This window comes from Falco peregrinus, chromosome 7 (assembly GCF_023634155.1).
Source record: "Falco peregrinus isolate bFalPer1 chromosome 7, bFalPer1.pri, whole genome shotgun sequence".
Lineage (NCBI taxonomy): Eukaryota > Metazoa > Chordata > Aves > Falconiformes > Falconidae > Falco > Falco peregrinus.
Window position 1 is genome coordinate 48,031,352 of NC_073727.1, and position 18,375 is coordinate 48,049,726.

General features: G+C 41.4%; 2 protein-coding genes across 2 annotated transcripts in view; both read right to left on the minus strand.

Annotated features, from left to right (window-relative positions):
- The window catches only part of ADGB (androglobin), a 118,226-nt gene extending 110,065 nt beyond the window's left edge, over window positions 1–8,161 (minus strand). Inside the window, exon 1 of the mRNA XM_055810583.1 lies at window positions 7,903–8,161. Coding sequence (XP_055666558.1) covers window positions 7,903–7,979 — 77 coding nt within the window. The 5' untranslated portion in view covers window positions 7,980–8,161. The remainder of the gene's footprint in view (window positions 1–7,902) is intronic.
- Window positions 8,162–9,931: 1,770 nt separating this feature from the next.
- RAB32 (RAB32, member RAS oncogene family) overlaps window positions 9,932–18,375 on the minus strand; it is a 28,353-nt gene continuing 19,909 nt past the window's right edge. The window contains exon 3 of the mRNA XM_005230206.4: window positions 9,932–17,758. Coding sequence (XP_005230263.1) covers window positions 17,609–17,758 — 150 coding nt within the window. The 3' untranslated portion in view covers window positions 9,932–17,608. The remainder of the gene's footprint in view (window positions 17,759–18,375) is intronic.

An 18,375-nucleotide genomic window follows, 5' to 3' on the forward strand; every position in this document is an offset into this window, starting at 1 on the left:
TGAATTCAGTGAAGGTTTAAAATTCTTCATATAAATGTTCTTTCCCTTGCAAAGTCCAGTAACTAGCTGTACTGATTTTGGCTACGATTGAGTTAAATTTCTTTACATTAGCTTGTACAAGGCTGGTTTTGATTCAGGATGAAAACAGTGTTGATCACACTGGGATGTTTCAGTTATTGCTGAGCAGTGCTTACACAGAGCCAAGGCCTTTTCTGCTTTTCTCACTGCCTAACCAGTGAGGAGGCTGAGGGTGCACAAGGAAGACAGACGGGACACAGCCAGGACAGCTGACCCCAACTGACCAAAAGGACATTCCTTACCATATGATGTCATGCTCAGCAATAAAAGCTGGGGAAAGAAGGAAGAGGTAGCCATTTGGAGTTACAGCATTTGTCTTCCCATAGAACCATTAGGTATGATGGAGCCCAGCTTTCCCGGTGATGTCTGAACCCCTGCCTGCCGATGGGAAGTGGTGAATGAATTCCTTGTTTTGCTTTGCTTGTGCATGCAGTTTTTGCTTTACCTATTAAGCTGTCTTCATCCCAACCCATGAGATACTTTTTTTTACCTGGATTCCCTCCCCCATCTGCTGGGGAGGGGGAGTAAGTGAGAGCTGTGTGGGGCTGAGCTGCCTACAGGTGTTAAACCATGACATTAGGAGGTTTTCAGCTTGAACATTATGTTTATCATAACCACAACCTCAAAACTAACTGTATTTTTAAAGACAGCCCAGTTTCCAAGAAATGGGGTAGAATAACCGTAAAATGGATATGCCTAAACCAAAAATTGCAAAAATTGGGACTAGTATCCTCAATGTCTTTTGTAGAACATCTTAACTCTGTTTCAAACCTCAGAAGCCACACCACACTCATCTCTGAAGCTCATGCAAGGTCAAAAACATGCATAAGCATCTACATACTAGATGTATGAGATGTGTTTACTGGATGATCTTTAAGGTTCCTTCCAAACTAAACCATTCTATGACACAAATCTAAGTAACTTTTAAAATAATAGAGCAACATATTTTGCAAGACAAAGATATACCACTGAGCCACCTTCTTGCACACAACATAAGAACAGGAGTACTGAGTCGGAGCAAGAGTGAACTATAGCCCAACAGCTTGCCTCAAGCAATACTCGCAACTGAAAGCCTATGAAGAGCATAAAGGCATATGTTGTGTATTTCTCTAATATTTTAATAGTCTCCAGTCATTTTTAGATTAAGCACTTCCTGAGCTAGATGCGGTTGCTATGTATTTATATAATCTTCAAAGGCTTTCTTTTCCATGGACTTGTTCCATGACCCCATGTAAATTTTTAGTGCTCATTAAAACTTCAGACTAACAAACACAGCTGCTCCAGTACAACACTAAAAGCAGCTTCAAGTTCAACCACCATGCTGTCATCTACAAGACCTTAGCTCTTGCCTTCCCAAACTTCAGTTAACTTAGCAAGCCCCACCCAAAACATAAAAAAATTAATCTGTTCAGTCTATGTTTTCTAGACCATTGCTATAGCCTAAACCTTAAGAATATTTACATGAGGAACACATGCTGGTGGTGGATAAAACCTCAGTCACAAGCTATGGCTGAATCCTTACATATGAGAATACAAGTATGAGCAAGCAGCGACACCATTTTTTTTTCCCTGTTCTTACTGTCCCAGCATTTAGTCTTAACAAGAAACGTTACAGAATCCTAGGCTCTGGTGCAGCAACCCACTGTACAACAACAGTGCGTCAACCTGCTACTCATTGCAATCAGTCAGGCATACAACTAACCTTAAATAATTTCTTCCAGCTAGGCCAGGCTTCAGCCTGTGTCTGCAGGTCCTGAAGAATCCATTAGCAGTAAATATTGCTCTTAGCTACTGCTCTCCTTAAAAAGAACTTTAGCACTACTATGATCATGGTGACCTCTGCCTGTGCCACAATTAACCATAAATCATTTGCTTCCCTTGGCACTGACCATTAATTTCTCACCTTTGTATCTAATAACCCAAACCCTAATTCAGATAGATGCTGATGACTCAAGTTTAATTCAAAAGATTGGGCGTGATGGCATAAAGCTTCATCAAATTCACTTAAAAAGCATTTAAATTCATTATCCATTCTTACTAGCCAGAATCTCTCTCAGTGCTGACAAAGACATCAATTCCAATTCACTATAGTCATTGAAACCTGGGAAAGATCAGATTCTCAGTGGCCTCTAATGGTGCAATTAAGAAAAGCTGTAAGGACAGCAGTTCTTTTGAGCTATTCAACCTGTCATCTCTAGCAACTGCCTAGCTCCTGCAGGGAATTGCTACCTAATTAGAAAGCAGTAATGAAGAGAGACCCAATGGAGCATCCTGCGGAGACCCACGCATTATGTCTGACTTAGTGAGTCCAAAGGAATTTTCCTGCCTTCTCCATATGCTTCTGAGGTCCAACTCCAGCATTGCAATATATCCACCAGTAATCCTTGTTGATTTTCCACAGTGCAGATGTACTGTGCTGACTGCTGTAGGAATTTGCAGGGGAAAAAGATGCCTGATCTCACTAGAAATCAAGCAAAGTAATTTTAAGGTGATCAAAATGTATTGCCCAGATGTTTGTACGCATTACTCCCAGAGGGCTTTTGCATTAATGTTGGAATTATAACACTGTAATTCTTCATGGTAAGCACTGCCAGATCTCAGAATTTTTTTTAAATAAATTATTTCTAAAATGTTTAGCCTTCTTCCTTTTCTATACTACTGATATTTCTATTTGGTATTTCAATTATTACAGACATATAAACCAAGTATCATTTACTATCAGAAAGATAATACTAGACAAAAAGACAAAATATTTTTGACATTTTTATCGCTGCAACTGCAAGTTGTATTAAAAAATAAAAGAGAGATACTCAGGGAAAACCTAACTTGCGATTACCACAGAACACTAAACTTACAAGGTAACATTTTCTCAGGCTGCCTGCACACATCCATCCCTCTTTCAGACACAGAAATAGCAACATTATTTAAGTCCTCATTTACACAAAATTTGTACAGTAGAAGTTGTCTCTGTCTCACAAATACACTGAACAAGCTGGGTAACAGAATGAACATGAACAGATGTCAAGGAAATACCTAGTAAGTAATTGTCGTATCTCCAATGAACACAGCTCCAATCTTACAGTGTGTGTATAAGACTTACTTCTAACCACAGCCCACTAAAAGAAGACTTGGTACACTGCCTTTGATAAAATATTTATAATCACTACTAACACTTGCCTACGATTAGGAGAAAATCATTATCTAGGAAACACATCTGTCCAACACAAGGATTACCAACCAAGATGAGGTTTAAGTCATAGGGTCACAGTACGATTGTTTTATCACCATGTTCAGCAGTTTTTCTCAACAATTACAAATACTAAGAGCACCAGTACTAATCATTTTGTCCCAGAGTGGACTCCTGCAGAATCAGCTTGGTACTCTTCTGATTTTTCTTGACTACAGATCTGGCCTTAAATCAGAAAACTGAACATTCTCTGAATGAGAATGGGCTAGAATTGTACTTTCTAGGAAATGAATGACATTCTTTTCTTGGTCTTCTCATGGACCTCCAAACACAGAATGTCTTTACTGTAAAACAGATATTCCTTACTATACAGCATCTTTCCATTTCTAAATAAATAACACATCAGTCTGTCTGCTATCAATTGCATTCCCAGCATTCTGACATCACAAATCCTATGACAAAGGGGAAAGCACTCTACAAGCAATGTTGAAAATTGAAAAATGAGACATAGCCCCCATTCTGCATAAATCACCACTTTGACCATAAGCCTCATCCAAATAAAAAGCTCCCTGTACACTTTAGCAGACTGTAGTTCAAAACTTGAAACTGCCTAGCTGCTTGTTCTCTCCATAGAAATTCTGTGGCTTTTATCAGCGGTCTCCAAAGTGGGATGTGCGCACAAGGAAGATAACATTAGAACTTCAGTACTGCATGCATGTAACTTGTAGATAAACAAACAAACATATATTGGAGGGGTTGCTCAAAATTTTTTTACTGATAGAGCTGCATGATCAAAACAGTTTGGAGACTACTGGCACATAGCATAACTAAAGAAAAGAAATATGTTCAGTCCTTTCAGAGGGACTAAGAATGCTAAAGTATCTTTTTGATACTGGGTTTGGGGTATAAATCCCAATCCATCTGGGAAAAAAGGTCAAGCAAGAAGAAAGGCTATTCAAGGCATCAAAAGTGTTCTCAAGGGTAAACTCTGAGCCTCACTGTGTTCAGTTCCCCACTGTCAACAATTTTCACTGATTTCAGTGAAACCAGATTTTCACCCAGATCTTTGACTAGAGAGTACTAAGATGCATGGGGGTTTTCAGCAGGATGAGATCTTACCAAGACTGAACACTGCAGTAGAATAGAGCCTTTAATCAACCCAGAAAGCACTTAAAACTTAGGGAGCAAAACAGCATGATTGAAAGTCGAGCACAGATTTTCAAATATTTTATAGCACCATTCTCTACTGTTTCATGAAAAACTTTTTTCTGTATCATTTCAAAACAAAAAATTATTGATGCAAAAGTTTAGAATAAGCTGTCACTAGCTTTCCTTGATTTAAGATCATTATCTATAGCTCAATGGATGCTGAACTCAAATCTTTCCTGACAGCTTAAACAAGAAGGTTTATCAGGTCAGTTGCTGAACTTGGCAATACATTATCCATCCATTCATCTATCCAAAAGGCCTTACTAATATTTCAGAACTATAAAAAGTCACAAATTTCCTGGTTTCCCCTTTTACATTACCAGTATTTCTGGTAACATATATATTAATATAAATATTGATTGATGCAGAGGTAGTTCTGTATACGAAAAGCTGTTCCATCAAAGATTTATTTTTTTTTTTTTAAAAAAAAAGGTCATGTCATCTCTTCATATGCCTGCATATAGTTCAGGACAATAAGATATCACATGGGAATGTATAAAGCACATGCACTGAAACATCTAGATGCTTGCTGCTGAGAGTTACTCCTATTTACGACATGGGTACTCTATCACAACGGCAGAGCAGATAAACCCAAAAGACATGCTACAGTTCAAACAAAAGGTATAGGCTTAGCGAAAACAATTAAAACAAGCTCTATATTCTCTGTTATGAAGGTTCTACATTACTATCAGGTTATTGTAACGGTTTCTTCCATATTCTAGTAACGTAAGACAGTAAACCACCACTAGGACATCTTTGAGCTACTACACTTAATGTAAAATAGCTGCAGTGAAGGGAGTAAAAACCCCTGAACTCTGATTCGTAGCTGTCCTGGTTTTGGCTGAGATAGAGTTAATTTTCTTTTCAGTAGCTGTGTTTTGGATTTAGCATGACAATAATGTTGATAACATACTGATGTTTTTGGTTGTTGCTGGGTGATGTTTATACTAAGTCAAGGGCTTTTCAGTTTCTCAGGCCCTGCCAGTGAGAAGGCTGGAGGGGCACGGGAAATTGGGAGGGGACACAGCCAAGACAAGTGACCTTAACTAGCCAAAGGGCTATTCCATACCACGGGATGTCATGCTCAGTATATAAACTGGGAAGGGATGCTGAGCAACTGTATTGTGCACCACTTGTTTTCTTTTTTCCTTTTGGATTTTATTCTTCTCTCTTGCCTTCTCATTACAATTGCTATTGTATTTTTATTATTATATTTTATTTCAATTATTAAGTTGTTCTTATCTGAACCTATGAGTTTTATCGTTTTCCGATTCTCCTCCCTATCCTGCTGGGGGGTGGGGTGTGTGTGAGCGAGTGGCTGCGTGGTATTTAGTTGCCAGCTGGGGTTAAACCATGACGGTAGCTTACACTGAATTAACACTGGCATATGCTAGATATTAGTTCCATTGCAATTAGTTTATAATTGCAAAGTGAGAGATAAATCATGTCTCCTGTCCTTTAGGTCCAACATGAGATTTCAAATAAAACACAAGTGTCTCTCCTAGATTGCATTTCAGAGGTCTTTCAGTAAACCTTAATACCATTCAAACAGTTTCTAATTAAATATTGTCATCTCAGTTGACACTGGGAAAACAATCTTATAATACACTTTATGCATCGTGGTCTTATTTAATAAAGTCTCAAGTAACAATGTGCTAAAGAGAGGAAGATACTCTTCTAGCTATTCTGATACAAATAACTCCGAAAGAATTATTCCTTTACAAGTTATTACGTATGATACAGGAGAGAATTAACAATTTTACTATAAAAGAAGACTTCAAAAAAAGATGTATCTTAATTTAATGGAACAGCTAAAAAAATTCTCACACTAAGAATGCCTCTTAGGGAACCATATCTGAAATATTAGACAAAATCTTTGGATGACAGCACATTCAGTTTCACATATGCTGGAAAAAAAGAAAGAAAATACTTCTTTTTCTTTAACAGCGCTAAAAAGTAAGCGTCCCTAACAGCTTAGATAGATCCTCAGAAAAATTCTGATAAACAGCTTGAAGCAGTAAATATGAGGGGCTGCACGGCTGTGGTGACAACAAACAAAAGTTGTTCCTAAGCAAAGGGATGCAGTGAGAAGTGAGGAAAATCAAGATACTGTCTGCCCGCAACAACTGAAAAGCTACCAAAATAGGAATCAAGGTGTGAAATATGAAACAAGTATGAAAATACAAAATAATAAACTATTTTGTAGCAAAGGCTGCGTAACGGAACATGAAATAAGAACAAAGGGCATCTGAAGATTGATTTCAAGAGACAAACAAGTGGTACCACTGGAACCTTTATTTATGGCACGACAAAGAAGAAAAGGGCATGAGCATATACATTGGATACCTTTATCATGTGAATCCTGCCAGTGCCATGCACTCAGGCTTACACACTTTAGGATAAGAAAGCTGCTCAAAACACAGTACCAGAATTCTCAGGTCAAAATAGCAACAGCAACAGAAAGTCAGTATTTCCTATTTATTTTCTTTGCAGGAAGAAATATAGATTTTCATGTAAATATCCAAAATTACACCAAATACCTAGCAAGCAGTGATTTATTTGAAAATATCGCAAGAGATGCTATTTACAGAGAGATATTTAAGAAATGAATGGGATTTAAGAAATATTTAAGACATTTTTCATACGTAAAGAAATATTTAAGAAACGAACACTTAATTTCCTCAGATGCATTATAACACAAAGCAAACATTCAAGGCACTGGGAATTGTGTTTCCCTTCTATAAACGCAGCCCATGTGCTCTAAGAGTCATTAACCATTTTGCTCTGGAATCTTCAGCCGGCTCAGCTCCGTGACCGGCTGCAGGCGGGGACCGTGTGCTCCCGCTGCTACTGCCCCTGTTCGCAGCTTTGAGCTTCTTTGAAACCCCACCGACCCCCTCAGCGAACGCGTAACTCCTGCGCGTAAGCCGGGTGCAGCTGCGCCGCCCCGCCGCCCCTCACACACAGCCACTGCCACGTCGCGAAGCGTGGCCGCCACCGCCGGGCACCGGGGCTGCGGGGACAGGGGCGGCAGGAGGAGCCCCAGCCCGCTCCGGCGGGACGCTGCCACCGGACGGGCGCACGCACCTCCCGGCGGGGAGGACGCCTGTGAGCCACCCAACCGCCCCGGCCGCTGAAGCCGCTGTGACGGGCACCCGCGCTCCCTCAGCACCGGCCACTCGCCCTCACGGGGGGAGGCCCGCAGCCCGGGAGGCGGCGGCGGGCTGCCAGCCCCGGGCCCTACCGGCCGCCCGCGCCTGAGGGAGGGGGGCGGCCCCGGGGGAAGCCCCCAGACGGCCGAGCCGCCTGCCCGGGAGCGGCCGCGCACCCCGGTGTGGCTCCCGGGGGGCACCTCGCACCTCGCACCCCGCGGCCGGCCGGGGGCAGCCCCCCTCCCGCGCCTCTCCCCTTCGCCCCGGGGCTCTTACTCTCTGGCGGAGGCGCCCAGCAGCCCGGAGCCGTTGCGGCTGTCGAGCTCCTTCTTCTTGCTCCCCTTGGAGGCCATGGCCGCGGGTCTCGCCGCGTCCACCGCGTTGCCGGGCGACCCGGCCCGCCGGAGGCAGCGGCTCCAGCGCCGCCCCGGGGCCAGCCCACTCCCGGCACCGGGAACGGGCCGGCGGCAGGTGCCACCCGCCGAAGCAGGGGCGGGAGAGGGCGCGCGCGGGCGGGCGGCGGGGGCCGCTGCGGGGTGACGCCCCGTCCCGTCCCGCCGCCACCCCGGGCGCTGCCGGGCCCCGCGCCGCCGCCTCCGCGGTCAGGGAAGCGAGGGCCGGTATGCAGTGCCCTGCGGGAGGGGCTTGGCTTGGAAAGCGACAGGACATTGCCCTCGGGGCTTACCCTGCGGCTGCCGGGGTCTGTGCGAAGGCAATAATTTGAAAAAAAGTAGACATCTGAAAAATGCATTTTAGTTATAAATGTTCTAATCGCATGACTACGTTGAACAAGTGAAGAGCAAGCGTAAAAAGCACCGACTTGAAATGGTCGAATTTCCACCCCCACCCCCACCCCGTTTTTTATACCAGTAGGTATCAGCTGCATGAGAAGGAAGCAAAAAGGAATTAATCCTGGAGCCTCGAGAGATTTTAGAGCCGGAACGAGGATGTCTTTATTTTCTTTTTTCATTTCAAAATGATGCAACTAATGAATTTCTGATACAAAGGCTGTGGTTACTGCAGTCAATGGGGTCCCACGAAGGTCAGGCAAAACGAACATTAATCGGCTACTTCTGACACCAGCGGGGAGCTCAAACTTTGCCTAAACGAAACAGACTTTTTCAGGTACATTCCTGAGATCACGTTGTCGCCAACTCCTCCCGTTTCCGACTCTTAACCTATTTGCTATTTCCCAATCGGTAGTGCATGATGAAAAATCCATGATAAAACGGAACATACTTCTTCACTTACTCAAGCTAAGTCTTTTTGAAATATAAAAACCAATGCAAATGTATTTGTCAAATTGCAGAGGGCAGGAGTAGGTCAAAAGATACAAGGAAAAATATGCAGATGTTGCTACATCTAGAGGCTTATTTTAGACAAATGTCAGATCTTGATTTATATCAAGATGACAGAAGGCTAGATATATCTACTTCTAAATTTTAAAGTGGAAAATTCTTCCACTTCTTTGCACTTCCTTCAGCATTATGTCCAACAGCATCCGTTTTCAGTAAGGCGCCTTGGGACGCTTCTCACTTGGGAACCCAGTAAACTTTTCAGGTTTATTTATTTCTTTTCAAACTGAGCAGCTGGTCTCTTTTTCAGACAATTAACTATCAAATATTGATCAGGGCATGCAGGTGAATAATAGCAGAGACAGAGGTGAGCTCAAACAGCTGGCTACCACTTCAGTACCAGTGCAGGGCTGTTAACCTCCACACCTGGCTGGGTGCTGACGCAAACTTGCAGACTGAGGCTGGAATTTACAGGACTGAGTTTGTGAACCACAATACAGATAAAATCACCTCAAATAAGCTGTGATGATTGTCTGTTCCTCTGAGTTCCCTTTCCTTCCTGTACTTACTGGGCAGAGAAACTACTATGGAAAAGTATCTAGGAAACATAGGTGTGAGAGGCACCTGTGAAAGTTTTCCTAGTAGGAAAATTTCCTTTCTGATCCCATTGCAGATGACCAGTGAGGTTTACAGCATCCCAGCAAATACAATTCTTGTAATACAATTATGTGAAAGACAACAGAAAAGTAACTGAAACTTGTGTGCATCTGTCTCTCAAAACATTTTTGGGTGGTGAAGGACAGAAGACAGAAATCAGAAGAGAATATGTAAGCTACAGAGCCCTTCATTCTTTGGCTCTGTTAAATGATAGCTGCTAGGTATGAAGTTCAGAATGCACCTTTTACTATAAACTTCTACAATAACTTTTGTTTGCCAGGAGTGATGGCATTACAAGCATGTACCTAGGTGCTCTGTGAAGAAAAAAAAAAGGATCTCAAATTTTGCGTCCATCAAGTTACATCTTTTTATTTATCCAAGAATTTAATTTAGAATTCCATAACCTAACAGGAATGACAAGGGCAGCTTGTTTGGTAAGGGAAGTTAATCTGAATTTTAAAAAAAGCTAGTTTTCTAACTGGCAAAGAATCTGTAAGGTCAAATCAGCTGTTTCACTGGCATAGTGTCTCAAGCCATAAAGTATATCTGACAGACACTCCCTGAAGGGAAAACTTGTTAGGGTAGAGGCAGCCTTACAGTAGGAAAATGTGAACTGAATATACAAGACAACAAAACAAGAAGGAACCCATTGAGACATAGCTAAACAAACACTAAGATAACAGGGACTGGTTAGCGATGGATGATGGGTGGCATTCTGGTCACCATTCCTCTAAGACACAATTCAAAACACTGGCTTGTTTATTTTTTCCCTTAAACCATCACATTGTCAACTGCTATAGCACACACAAGTCACAGGAAAACAGCCTTTTAGTCCTAAATATTTCACGCTCTTTTGTAGCTACAAATACTAGTTGGAGAAAGAGCAGAACAACTGTTATGAACAGGAACACTACCAAGGCCCCTCTCAGGGGTCTTGGAGCTCAGACTGCTCAAAGTTGACTCTCCTTTGATTTTACAGCAGACACAAGGATTCCAGAATAAGAGAAAGTGTTTGCCTGAAAGAGAAGGCCTGGGAGTGTAGTAGAGGGGGCAAAGCTTAACGTGTAGAAATACCTGATGGGGAGACTAAGGACACTCAGATTTTTCTCAGAGACGCCCAGCAACAGGATCAGAGACAGTATGAAAATTTAGATTCAGGAAATTCCTCTTAAATTATTTTTTTTTTTTTTTTTAATTACAGTGAGGGTGATCTAACACTGGAACAGGTTTTCCATTGAGACTGTGGAGTCTTCATCAGACTGGACATGGCCATGAACAACCTGCTTAAGCTTTGACCATTGGTGTAGGACTACACAATATCCTAAGACCACTTTCAACCTTACCCATTCTGTGGTTTTGGGAAGATTTCCATGAAAAAAGGGTTAAAGTTAGACACAGAAGCTTCTGTAAGAACAGATGCTGTATCTTCAAGCAAGAGGTTGCAACAAAGTTAGATAAAAGATGAAAGAGGGGTAGAATGAATTTTCATTTTCTTTGGTTTGGGTTTTGGAGATATTTTTTTTCCATTTCTTTTATCAAAGAATAGGAAAATCTAGGTTCTGAAATTAATTCTTTTAGCAGACCATTAAAAAGAGTGTTCTTGCTTTCACTACTCTTCTGCTTATTTACTAAGTGAAAGAGTAGGTGGGAGTGAGATGAGGAAGGTACAGGTCAGTGTGAAATGGTGAACGAAGGAGGACAGCAGTGGGCTCGCATTTCAGGAACAGCAGGCAGTGAAGGATCGGAAAAGTGAAGGGTGATCAGAAAAGGTGAGATTGTGAGTGGAGGTCAGCAATGCCTGAGAAAAAGGAAACCCTGCAGCATGTAATAGAGCTTGGGAAGAGAGGAACAGTTGGCTGCTGAAGTGACAGGACAGGGAACTGAACCTGAGCAAAACCATTCTTGAACAGACAAGACTGAAGCTAACCACAAGCAGCTGTAAGTCTCCCTGGACTGCTCCAGTGTGGGTCCCCCTCCCATGGGATGCAGTCCCTCACGGCACAGGTCCACAGGCACCCGCGGGGTCACAGCCCGGCCAGCAGCACTGCCCCGGCCTGGGCTCACCCCTCCGCGGGGCCACAGGCCCTGCCAGGAGCCGGCTCCAGCGCGGGCTGCCCACGGGGTCACAGCCTCCTGCGGGCATCCCCCTGCTCCGGCGTGGGGTCCCCACGGGCTGCGGGGGGGATCTGCTCCACCGTGGGCTCCCGGGGCTGAGGGGACAGCCTGCCTCAGCCTGGGCTTCACCGCGGGCTGGGGGGGAAATCTGCTCCAGTGCCTGCAGTACCTCCTGCCCCTCCACTGACTTTGGTGTCTGCAGAGTCTTGTTCTCACATTTCTCCCTCTTCACTCCCATGACAGTTGCTGGTTTCTGGTGGTTTGTGGTTGTTTTTTGGGGTTTTTTGTTTGTGTTTTTTTTTTTGTTTTTTTTTTTTTTAAACACACACACCCCCACACACACCCTGCCTTCTTAAATACATTATCCCAAAGGCACTACTCTACCACCATTGCTGACAGGCTCAGCCTTGGCCAGCAATGGGTCTGCCTTGGAGCCGGCTGGCATGGGGGAAGCTTCTAGCAGCTTCTCACAGAAGCCCCCTCTGTATCCCCCTGCTACCAAAACATTGCCATGCAAATCGAATACAGCCTGTACACATATCCATAGAAGCAATAGCTTCTTCAACCAGCCAGATGCTGTCCAGGGAAAAGAGACTAGACTTAATCTTTGCATACAACTATTTCAGCGTTGTACTGTACTGAATAGATACTGACTGAATATAAAATCATGTTTGAGGCATATTAGAGTTAATACTGAATGTATCCCAGTGGGGCAGGTATTTTGCTACATTAGTGCTGGGATAGCACTGTCAATTAGAAGTCACTCATAACCATAATAAGAACAATGGAAATAGATAATGTGTCCCTAGTAGCATAGTCTACAGGACACTTTTGAACCAAAGTTCAAACCAAACCCATCTGAATGGTAAATGTTGACAGTCCATTATTCTGGATGGATGCTGCATACTACTTTAATACATACCAGTAAAGGGCAGAGGAGTTTAGAAACAGAGTTAGCAGGATGCCCATGCTATCTTTAACCTTTAGGGAGCCATGAGCTTTCTAACAGGACCAATAATTATCAGCATAACTTAAGCTTTCAGAAGGGTCATGATAATAAAGAGGTTAAAGTTTCTTAAGTTAGAAAAAAGGTGAAGCAGAACAGAAGTCTATGTTTTATCAAAACACTAAACACCTTACTTCCTAGAACCTGTAAGCGACAGATAAAATAGCTTAATATTACATGTCATGTGGCATTTTATCAGCTACCTTTTACTCCCAGTTACAAGTTAAGATCAATAAGGCCAGGAATCCTGCATATTTTAATTTCATTTAGAGCTCAGACCACATGATGATTTATCCAGTGGTAAAAAGATGCAAGATCACTATACTTATATTATCTTTGCAAAAAAAAAGAATGAATATCGAGATGCTGGCCCTCTACTTTTACACTTTCCAAGCTAAAGCTATCTGAAACATCATTTCTACCTAAAAGAGGAAGTTTCTAAGGTACTTGGGGCAGGAAGCATTTGTAGGTACACAGACTGAAATGAGAAAAACCCCATCTAGTAGAATTTATTCATACAAGTGTGTAAGCCACATAGAACATCTAAGCCAGAAATTTTCACTAAATGAATGCTATCTTAGGTGGGTTATAAAACAGTCCATAATCATGTATTTAAAAATACACCAAAAGTACTTCCACCCTGGTTAGACACAGCAAAGATCTTACAAACAGAGCTTTATGATGGTAATGTACAATACAGGCACAATTTCTTTCACATGATCTTCACTAGATTAATCTTCATATAGAAAAATAGTGAGAAAAAGGAACATACTGCTGCAGGACAAAACTTTGAAATTATGTTTTGTGCACTGTCAAGTGAATGACATTTCAATTCAGAATCATTATGTATCTCACTGGCATTTTGTTAATTTTTTTTTTTTTTTTTTTTTACTCCTGAAAGTATACTGCTACCCACATTTCTTAAATTCTTTAGCAATTCATTATATGAAGGACGAAGGCATACACATACTTAGAGGACTGTGTTTCTGTACCACATAAGGTGTTCTGTAAAGAGAAGAGGTAGCCAGTTCTCTGTTTTGGAACCAAGGTCACTGTCAAGAGGTTAAGACTACAAAGATAAGGGAGCAATGGTTTTTAAGAGCAAAATGTTTCACCATCTAATACCGCAGTTCTACTGCACATATTTTTTATCATTATGTTGTCCTATCACTGTATATCAAATGGTTACTCAAGCAGTGAGCCTGTAAGAATGACTCATACTATTCCCCAGCAATTAATCACTACAGGTGAACAAGTATTTGTTCAATTTAAGGAGGCTGAATGCTATTACAGTTCAATAGGTCTGACACAACATTTAAACAAACAAAACTGAGCTGGGAATAGCTTGTATTCTACTACTGCAGTTAAGATACACCTAGAAAATCCCACACTGAAAGATCACTAATTGCTCTAACTCCTTTCTAGTTTTCTCAGCAACTGTAATGCCTCATTAAACTTTTGAAGTGAACAGAGGCTGACTTGGCATTTGCTGCACAGACATACTGCACAACTACAATCCAGGAAGACTATATGCCATCTCCAGCCTTTACATAGTTGATGGAAACATGCCAGGAAAGACATCTTACTGAGGCCTTGGTTCAGATTTTTTACTCAAGTTTTTCATCTCAAAGCTGTCCCTTAAATATAGGGACTAGCAAGTCAAGTACTTTCTCCTTTAGGATTGACATATTTCAGATTGCAGGAGATAATGAAATGAAATAGCATGGGGCCTCTGTTCATCTGATTGAAATTATTACTTCACTATATATTCTGTACATATAAACCAAATTACATTTGACACTTCACTTACTTGTCTGAAATTAAATTGGGTCTGTCTGATTTGAAAGATACATAGAAATTTAAAGTTATTTGCTTCATTAGGACAGGTTTTCATGATTAGTTTATTTTACCTAAACACTTTTCCACAAAATACAGTTTCATTCTCCTCCACCAGGGAGATGCTCCCTTTCCCTTCTTCAGACTAAAATGCTAGTCTTTTCTTACAGTTTTCACCTTCGGGCTGGATTAGATTTCCTAAGCCACCCAGAAGCCTCATGTATCATGATGCTCCCCCCAAGGAACGTGCAGTTTGTAACACCACAGAAAACTAGCCATTTATTAAAGCTCAAACTCCCCTCACCCCTTCCACCCCCCACCCCCAAAAGGTGAAAGAAAAGCAAAACACACCTACATGCAGGTAGAAGAAATTGGTTTTCAGGCCACTAGGCTTCGGAAATAAGAGTCTGCTCTGTAATACAATCTGCACAGTCACTTTAAACATTTAGGTTTTTATTTTTCATAATGGTAGTTCCTGAACTTCACCCTGCCTCAGCTTCTCCAGTCAGTGACAACCTGTATCAAACCTAGTGTAACTCTGACACAGTTTGAAAATCATGGCCATGTAGAGCTTTAGAAAAACACAAGCTATATACAGAACAAAGAAGTGCTTAAGCATAAGCAATAGCTTTTCAACCAGAAATTTAGACATTATTGAAAATAAACTGCATAGGATTACATTGTCACCAACAGGACCCAGATGAGATTCATGCGTTCAGGTAGAGTCCTGAAGCTTCAGAGTTTAGTTCTCATTTTGCTGTTGAATCTGAAAACTAAAAAACAAGAAAAAGCACAATAGCCATTTGGAAAAAAAAAAAAAATCTACCTCCACTGGCAGTTTCCCCAGTAAAGTAGGTATTTAAAGAACTAGCATTTGAATGTAGACCAACATTCTATGCCATGCTAGACAGACTCAAGAATTGGTCTTTTTTTGCCCATTAGTGACACACTTCATGTAATATTTCATGAGCTCAGTAAACTTACAGTTGAAGCCAAGTGAACATGAAACTGCATCTTGTTTGACTGGTTATCAAGATTTATCATGTTTTGATCTAGTCAAAAAGCATCAAGTAAACAGGCTATGCACATATTCCACTGGCTAGTTACTGGATTTGCGCCCCTGTAATTGGAGTGTAGAAAAAGACAATATACTGGAGATTGTAACCTCACTTTTAATAAGCTGTTTAATCTAAATGGAGTTGTTTAAGTAACTGAATAGGAAGGTTACAGTAGTTGCAGGTTACCTAGAAAAGTTACCAATACAAACAAGCCAGCAAGCAAGGAACATGGATGGGGTACAGCTTCCTTTCTGAAGTGCTACAGGCTTAAAATTTAAAGTAGCAATCAAGCTTTAAGCATCCAGTAAATCTGCACAAGCCTAATGGACACATTCTTTATAGTGGCCCATGATAGGTGGATAAGAGACCATGGACAAAGTTCAAAAGATTCAGGCTAGATAAACTCTCAGGGGACAGTCAAGCATTGAAACAACTTTCCCAGGCTTTGTCAAGCCTTACTGTGGCTATGTCAAAGGGTTATTTTCAATTCCAACTAATAGAAGACAAAGTTGTTTCCAAATGTCAATGAAAGCATTTGTGTATAGGATGGGACACCTGTGAAGATTCATGTTCTCAAAAGCATACACCAACAACATTCATAAGATGCCCAAATAGATCTGTCACTTAAAAAGTATGTTACTCTTTAGAAGAAACAGCCTAGGAAGTCTCAATACAGATTAAGAGTATATCCAATCTGGCACATACTTCATGTTTACATTTAAACATCAGCACCATGAGACCAAGCGAGATAAGACTTCTGAAGTCAGCAGCAGTGAGGTACCAGGACAGAAGAAACCTTTAAATTAAAGCTGAGCTTCAAAGCCTTTCAGCCAAGCAGAGCCAGAGTTCCAAAATGTATTCAAGAACCATGAAATCTCCCTAATCCTTTTGATCTTCATTTGCTGCCAAAAATACACAGGAGTTATAATGAGGAAACATAAGCATCCCTGCATATAAAATTACAAACTGGTAAGCCAATTCACCAGCTCTAAGTAGTCAGAAGAGCACAGCACTGTTCTAAAACTGAACAAGATTGAGCTTGGCAGTTTTGTGGGGGTTTTTTGATAGGCTAGCAAGAACCAGTTAAGCTATTTCCTTCAAGACCTCTCTCCTTTCTCACAGTACTCAGGACCATCTCAAGACAGAAGGAAAAAGGAGCAAGCTCATTATCACAGGTAATTAAGATATTTAGTTTTTGAACTCTTGGTAAAGTTTTCAGTGTTAGTGCATGTAAAAGTTATTGGTTATGCATTTGGATGAGGTTACCATAACTACGTGCCTCAGTTGTACAACTGTATTCATTAATGTGTTTCATGTGTAAAGTATTAGTTGAAACTACTCTGCCTTAAATGGCTGGAGATGCATTTTGGTTAGTATCTCTATAACTATATCTTTCCCCTCTTAAATACAATCATTTACCCACCTTGTTCTTACTCAGTGGTACAACCCATCTACTTCACTCAGTCTTAGTGAGCACACTAAAATACCTCCCATCTGTTACTGGTCCCTTCAAGATTTCCGGGATGTCTCAGTCCAGGGGAACTAGTAATGAGACAGATCCTTATGGTGGGGGATAATAAATAGGAACAAGTGTGTAGGCAAGAAGGCTGAAGTGGGACATTACTGGTGACAAAGGAAAAAGTTTAAAGGTGCAAGTGTCTACTCAGCTAAAACCATGACAGATTAGTCCTATTTGGAATGTAGCATATGTCCTAGAAGCAAACTAGACACTGAATGCTGTCTTTGTTCCTTTTTAGGAGTATAAATGCTACCTTATGTTCTCAAGTAAGAGGACACTAATCAGACTTAGATGCAGCCACTCAAGCAAGTGGAATGATAACTCACAAGATACTCATTTCACACTAAACAAGAATATGTAAACACCCACAAGAATCACCTATTCAGATAACACCAGACACCCCATATGGATTGTCACAACACAGCACCATAGCAGCAGTTTGATTTCAGGAACAGTCTTGCTGCTCATCCCATCACATTTTTGAATGGTGGTAGCACTAGCAGCACTGTGATTTACTCTCTGCTTTCAATGGGTCTAGGTCCAGTTTTGGTTTCCCCACATCATTCTCTTCATTAGGAAAGGTTTTGTAGTTGGCAAGGATGTTTTCCACCAGGAATCGAGCAGCTTCATCTATGTTGATGTTGTCCTAGAAATGTTGAAAGCAAAGAATTCAGTTTGTTTTTCTTAACTAGTCACACATTCCTGTTAGAAGCTGGCCAAACCAAAAAAAAAAAAAAAAGTCTTCTACAGTCTCATCAGCATGACACAAACAGCTTAAATTCATAGGTCATTGCTCATACACTTGCTTTCTGAAAAAAATTACCAGAAAGGTTTGAGACAAAGGTATTCATCCATATTACAAACAGAATACTTCAACTCTAATCCAGTAGGCAGTTTGGGGATAAGTGTCACCTGCATTTGGAAGGCTCACAAATGCCAAAGTGCATTTCTGCATTACCAAAGATAACAGCCAATTACACTGTTCATAGTAGTATTCTATGTTTTGGGGCCTTTTTCTACTTCTGCTGCAGTTTGGATACACTTATTTAAAAGGCCATTTTCTATCAGCCTCAAACCCCCACCTAAATCAGGTTGCCTCATCAAGCCACTCTACATTTTCTTGTGCATACTTTGAAAAGTACCTTCACATACACTCTAGAGAGGGTGTGTACGCAGGATACCCTGATGAAATACCTCACTAGATATCTCAGTTACTGAGGTGCCAAGCTGGCCAGTGGCAAGAGGCCTTTAGCCACAGCTTTG